The sequence below is a fragment of the Monomorium pharaonis genome, chromosome 4, assembly GCF_013373865.1.
Source record: "Monomorium pharaonis isolate MP-MQ-018 chromosome 4, ASM1337386v2, whole genome shotgun sequence".
Taxonomy (NCBI): Eukaryota; Metazoa; Arthropoda; class Insecta; order Hymenoptera; family Formicidae; genus Monomorium; species Monomorium pharaonis.
Genome location: NC_050470.1, coordinates 27660584 through 27666583, shown reverse-complemented (window position 1 = coordinate 27666583; position 6000 = coordinate 27660584). Strand labels below are relative to the sequence as shown.

The 6000-nt window shown below is 31.8% G+C and overlaps 1 protein-coding gene across 1 annotated transcript; it reads left to right on the top strand.

Annotated features, from left to right (window-relative positions):
* Positions 1 to 252: 252 nt before the first annotated feature.
* On the top strand, positions 253 to 3868 carry LOC105836924 (chymotrypsin-1). Its single transcript, XM_012681307.3, has 5 exons — positions 253 to 661; positions 1546 to 1727; positions 2798 to 2926; positions 3039 to 3293; positions 3514 to 3868. The coding sequence occupies exons 1-5, from the start codon at positions 616 to 618 to the stop codon at positions 3658 to 3660; spliced, it is 759 nt and encodes a 252-aa protein (XP_012536761.1). The 5' UTR covers positions 253 to 615; the 3' UTR covers positions 3661 to 3868.
* Positions 3869 to 6000: the final 2132 nt, after the last annotated feature.

The window sequence follows — 6000 nt, the reverse complement described above, 5'->3', positions numbered from 1 at the left end:
GAAATATGTAGATGAACATGAGGAAACCTTCCTAAAATAATAAAATGTTTTCTTTAATTTAAATCAAATTATACTATTCCTAAATACATCTGTCTGCAGTTACAAGAAGATTGATCGTATATTAAACAATAATTAAAGATGTAGATAACATCTAATTGTTTATAGCATAGTAAATTTTTAAATTATGCATTTAAAAATATGTTTAAAAGTAAAATTGTATGTCGCGTTGTACAATTTAATAGTTTATAAAAACATTCAATAATTTATAACGTTTAAAACGTTTATGTAGTTATTATTTAAGTAAATATAAAAAGTGTTTCATATGAAAATGGTAATTATTCCCGAAAGATATTAATTAATTCTCTTTACATTTGTTCTTCAAATCATAAAAGCTACGTAAAGATACGGGTTCTACAGATGTGCTTCATTAACAATTGAATGAGCAAAATGCGTAACATATTTTTAGTCTCTTATGACTTATAACAAACAAAGCCAGCTGTTCTACAAGACTGAAAACAAATATGTAACCGTATATAAAAGTTGAAATAATGAGTGGCTGCTACTTCTTATTCTTTAGTTCGTTATTCGATCTGGATTTAATTTGTGATAATAAGGATGATGAAGTTAACTATTCTGTTCGCTGTGGCCGTTATCGCTCAGCGTAAGTAAAAAAAACAGTAATAATTTACAAATATATAAATTATATGTATAGAAGAATCTGTAGACGTATCTGTTCGTTTCAATAAAATACAATTTGACGTACATAAAGAAATAATTTAGCAATATCAACAAATATCAGTAATTAGTTTAATTTTTTCTGTCATTGCCAAAGTTGAACATTAAAAATAAAATGTATCTGTATTAGCTAAAAAATATATCTTAGCTCAAGTGCTAAGAAAGTGACAGCTATTTTTTTAAATCTTACGCATGTAAAGTCGTGAATTTGAATCGCAATTGTATGCAGCATCGCCGACAGATGGATGCCGATAGACGGTGAAATATTCTTGTATTTTTTGTAAGTAAAGAATTATAAAATAAAAGACGCAGCATTATGAAATTTTTCATTTTTGTCTTGAAACAAGAGAATTTCATTTTATGAAAGTATTCTTCAAAATTAGACTCCGAGGTAAAAGTAAATAAAATATATTTTGACGGTACAGTTTCATATATTTTTTATTCAAAAATTAATTTGGGAACTTGATACTTTTCTTGGGAAAGATAAATTCAACTAATGTTATTTGATTCCAACAGCAAATTCTTTTTCTGTAAAACCTTTATTTTAACAATTAATAAAGTGAGTTTTGATATCAACATTAGCTGTCACTATTTTAAGGAGACATTATATCTATTATACAGTTACATTTGAGCTTTGGCTAATTCGTTTCTGCGTACGAAATTTATATTTAACGTATTCTATAATATAAATGGTTTTCTTGGATATATACTTCTTCCATTTTGATAATAATACTATTTTTTAATTATTTCATTAAACATAAAATATTTTGCAACATAATAAATAATTTCTATCTTAATTATTGCATATAGACGCTTATTGCGATGATCCTGAACGAATCGTTGGTGGTAACATAGCCACAATTGGACAATTTCCGTATCAAGTTTCTCTTCAATCTTACGATGAGCACATTTGCGGAGGTAGCATCATTAGTAGTACTCACATCCTCACAGCAGCGCATTGCGTAGATGATGACTTCTATACAAATGATATGGTATGTAATTCAGTTATACCAAACAAAATTCCTAATCAAAATTATTTAATCACGTCTAGTTAAATTTATATTAATTAGAATTATTAAAGTGGATTAATAATAAAATATATACGATAATATATACGTAACAATGTTCAAAGATGTTTCTATATCACATTCTTAGATTATACCTAAATGCCTATCTTCATTTTGATTAGATTGTTTATAGTTTATATCATCATTACTTAAAAAAAAAAGTAAAACTTGTCTATAAAAAATAAAATATTCTAGTAATTAATAATATTACATTGCTTCATGTACTATTTTCGTTCCCACGAAAAGTCGGAACATTATTTTTTTGCAAGAAAATTATTTAAAGTATGCGAGAGAAATAGATACTTATTAGCATCATTATTAAATTGATTATCAATTTAATATCCTAATATTATCATTCTTGTATAATCTATTTTAAAGACAAAAAATCTCATCATAATTCAATGAACTTTAAAGGATATAAAATCACAAATATTAGCACAAAATTACAGTTGACTGAATAAGGTTCATTCTCGGTTAGTTGTGTTTGCTTTTGTTAATTGAAATTGAAAACAATTCTGAAATTTCAAATTACCAACGTCTATATTTTACTTCGTTTGTACTTATATCTGATTGTCAACCATTTAGAAAATGATACAAGTATTATTCACATAATTGAGTCAAATTTATTCCGATAGTGTTCCGGTTATTATTATTAGTATTATTATTCTAATATCTCGATAATCTTAACTAGTATTATTGTATTCGGTATTTGCGTATCTCTGATTTCCTAGTTATTAACATAGTTATACTCTATTAATATATCAATTAACTCAATACGCAGATATTTCTCCATTAATGAGACAATAAAATCATAAGTTATGACATATAAACAATTTTCAAAATTCACGTAATCGAGATTCAGTTCAATACCTTTTTTACAGTTATGTGTATTGTTCTCTTTTCTCTTTTTTCGTTATTTTATTATTTTTTCGCAATTATGTATTTTTACCCTTCTAAACCCTTCCATTTAATTTATCAAATTGTTCAATTTGCAGGTTGTTGTAAGTGGAATTACCAATCTGGCAGTAAACGGCGAAAAGCATGACATCAAATGCATTCGAAAACATCCAAACTACACTGGTGAAAGAGAAGGTGGCTGGAAGGATGATATCGCTGTGATTACCGTAAGTTAATCGAGTGTTTAGAAAATGAACAAGAACATAGAGGAAACGATCCCGGTTATTCATATTTTCATTCGACTCAAGTTACAATTTGTGTGAATGGTTATTTGCGTAGTTGAGAAAGCCGATTAAGTTCAACGATGTGCAACGCCTAATTCCTTTAGCAAGTGAAGATCATATTAACGGTGGTAAGCGTGGAATTGTAAGCGGATGGGGAAAAACTAAAATAAGTGGTTCGGCATCGCCAACACTTCAATGGCTCAGCGTGAACGTCTTGAGCCAAGAGCGTTGTCTACATGGTCACAAAAATCCACGTACCAACGAAAATCAGATATGTACGCTGGAAAGAGTTGGAAAGGGCGCCTGCCAAGTGAGTTACTTTTACACTTACTTTTTATTTTATGTATGCATGCATAATGCATCTTGCATGCATCTTAATGCATAGAAAAATATGCACAGTTTCCTACTAAGGAACGTTAGTAAATTGAATACAACGTTTCTAACGACAAAGTTTACTAATAATTTGATATTGTTTCGTCATTCACTGCTGTAAATTATTAATGAAAAATTCTTTATCATACCTTTTCTAGGGTGACAGTGGTGGCCCTCTTGTTGTCGATAACGAACTCGTTGGCGTTGTTTCTTGGGTCTTACCCTGCGCTTTGGGAATATCTGACGTATATACTAATGTTTACAAGTATCTTGATTTTATCAAGCAATCTCAATCGGTGTGCTAATAATCTATGTTTAAAATATTATGTATTTTTGCAAAAATATTAATATTTTCGAATTTTGTAAAATAAGATAACACTTTATAGCAACATCGATTAAATTACGTTATAGTCTTTATAATGGAATAAAAACTATTATATTATATTACAATCTTTACAACGGGATTATATTACAATTAAATATAATCTAAAGCTTCTTCGTTTAAAGAATAGAAAAATAATAAAAATCAAAGACAATTTCTACATAATGTTTAAAAAATATGATTTACTTCTGGATTTGCAATGTTATAATATATTTCTTTATATGAAAGTAAAAAATTGAGAATTATCATCATTAACATTTTTATGAGAACAATATAGTTATAAATAAAAAAAGCTGTATATAATATACTCAATAAACTTTATGCATATTTTCTAATAATAAATTAAATTATTCAACTATTTCTTAATCTCTTATAATTTAGCACTTTTCTAATAAAATTTATTTGACATACATATATTACATTAATATTCTCATAATTGTAAAAATTGCTCATTATCTGGCACAACACAGCCTCCTTCCTTAAAACAAATAAAACCATTTCAGCTGTCATTCCAGTAGACATGTGACAACTGCGATAAAATAATAGTTTCTTAATCTGATTGGATGCCATGCAGTTCATTGCAATCCTCACAGCATACGCTCATTCTCAACGAGATGCTGACGGGTTGTCCGAACAGCTGATAAAATATCAGCCGTCTATCGGGCTGTGTTTGTCGATATTTTATCCGTTTAATTGTTTTTCGATAGCCGAGAATCGGTCCGGGCTTTTTGCGCGCGCGAGGGGTCAGCGAGACGAGGAGGGCCCGGGTTATTCGTTACAGTGAAATTGAATCGCGCGTTAGCCAGGGCAAGATGGTAAACAGCTTTTATTGGCAGAATAATTTTTTGCCCACGTTACACCGGAAATTAGCTGTCGCTACGCAATCTCGTATCAATGCCTCGTGTAAACGCCTCGACATAAATGAGCACATCGCCGAAAAAGAAACGCGTATCCGCCGTTATGTTGTCCTTGCTCTTGCCGCGGTAGTTTGTCTTTGTCAGGAAAATCCGTTTATACATGTGCGAGTTATGGTGATGTGATGCTTTCGCGCTTGCGTTTATGGGACACTATAAATGCGAGCGATAAAAACGCAGGGTGTAAAATATTGCTTCTGCATCAGGGAGAATATGTTGGAGTTTTAAATTGGTGCCTAAAATGACTAAAAAAAAAAAAATTATTCTCAAACGATTCTAACATTATACGAGATATTTTATATTCCAATTAACGTTGTTGGACCAGATAAAATTTAATAAAACATTGCACAGTCTCTTCTCTGAAAAGTATATTATATATACAGTTTTATCTGCGAATATATCGATATTAAAAAGCAATGCCACATGGCATTATTAAAATAAAAGCGTTAACGCCTAAAAGCGTTAAATAGATTAAAATTGTTTTCGCGTGTAAAGTGTCGCGCGTTCGAATTTTAGTGTCATTCATACAATGTATCCATATTCGTGCAATTGTAAATGACACGCGGAAAGTACAAAAAAAAATGAGCATTGGATATTCGTCACTCTTGCTGGTTCTTTTTCGAAGATACGCTTATCAAGCGCTATTTCTCTTCTTTGCCAATTTCGGCTTCTGTCGATCCACCCAGCTGCCGTTGTCCCGTTTATTCGATTTCGGAAATTCTCCTGCTGTCTCGTTTTGACGCGCTTCGCCGGCGCAATCGCAGCATCGGCGGCGAATTGCGCGACAGCTCGCCAACCCCATCGTCCCGGCTGGCGTTCGTTAATTGTCGCGGCAGCGAAGTTGGAAACAGGAAGTACACGTAGTAGATGGCCGGGGCTTACCTCACGCGTATCGCGTTTAACTATGTCGCAGTTTTCCCTGCCTGTCCGATCCACCGTTATACTCCGACGCGAAACATCGCACATGTGCGTCGGGAAAGAAAAACAGCGGGACAATGCACGAATTCACTGCTCTCGAATGCCCCGGAAGTCGCTCAATGGCCGCTCGGTGATTGCGATTCCGCGTTTCGACCGCGTCCGTTAAAAATAACGGATATAGCGATTACCTTTTTTTTTGTTTAGTAACGCGTGATTACGTACAAATAATTAAAGGCAAACAGCGACGAAGAAAAGCACTATTTAAAGAATTGATGTATTTTAAAAACAATAATACACAGAGCGTACACGTATTGAGCGATATAAGTGAGAGAAAAGAGAGCATCCCACTCATTCATTTTCTAAACAAAATGCTTAATATAACTCTATCATTATTCGTATAAATTGCTACATTATGTTTCACGTGTCGGCAA

Bases quoted from the DNA above. Each gene is read 5' to 3' on its own strand.
- LOC105836924 (XM_012681307.3), top strand. From the start codon at position 616: ATGATGAAGTTAACTATTCTGTTCGCTGTGGCCGTTATCGCTCAGC. The intron at 662-1,545 runs GTAAGTAAAAAA...TATTGCATATAG, and splicing joins TGTGGCCGTTATCGCTCAGC to ACGCTTATTGCGATGATCCT. The intron at 2,927-3,038 runs GTAAGTTAATCG...TTATTTGCGTAG, and splicing joins ATGATATCGCTGTGATTACC to TTGAGAAAGCCGATTAAGTT.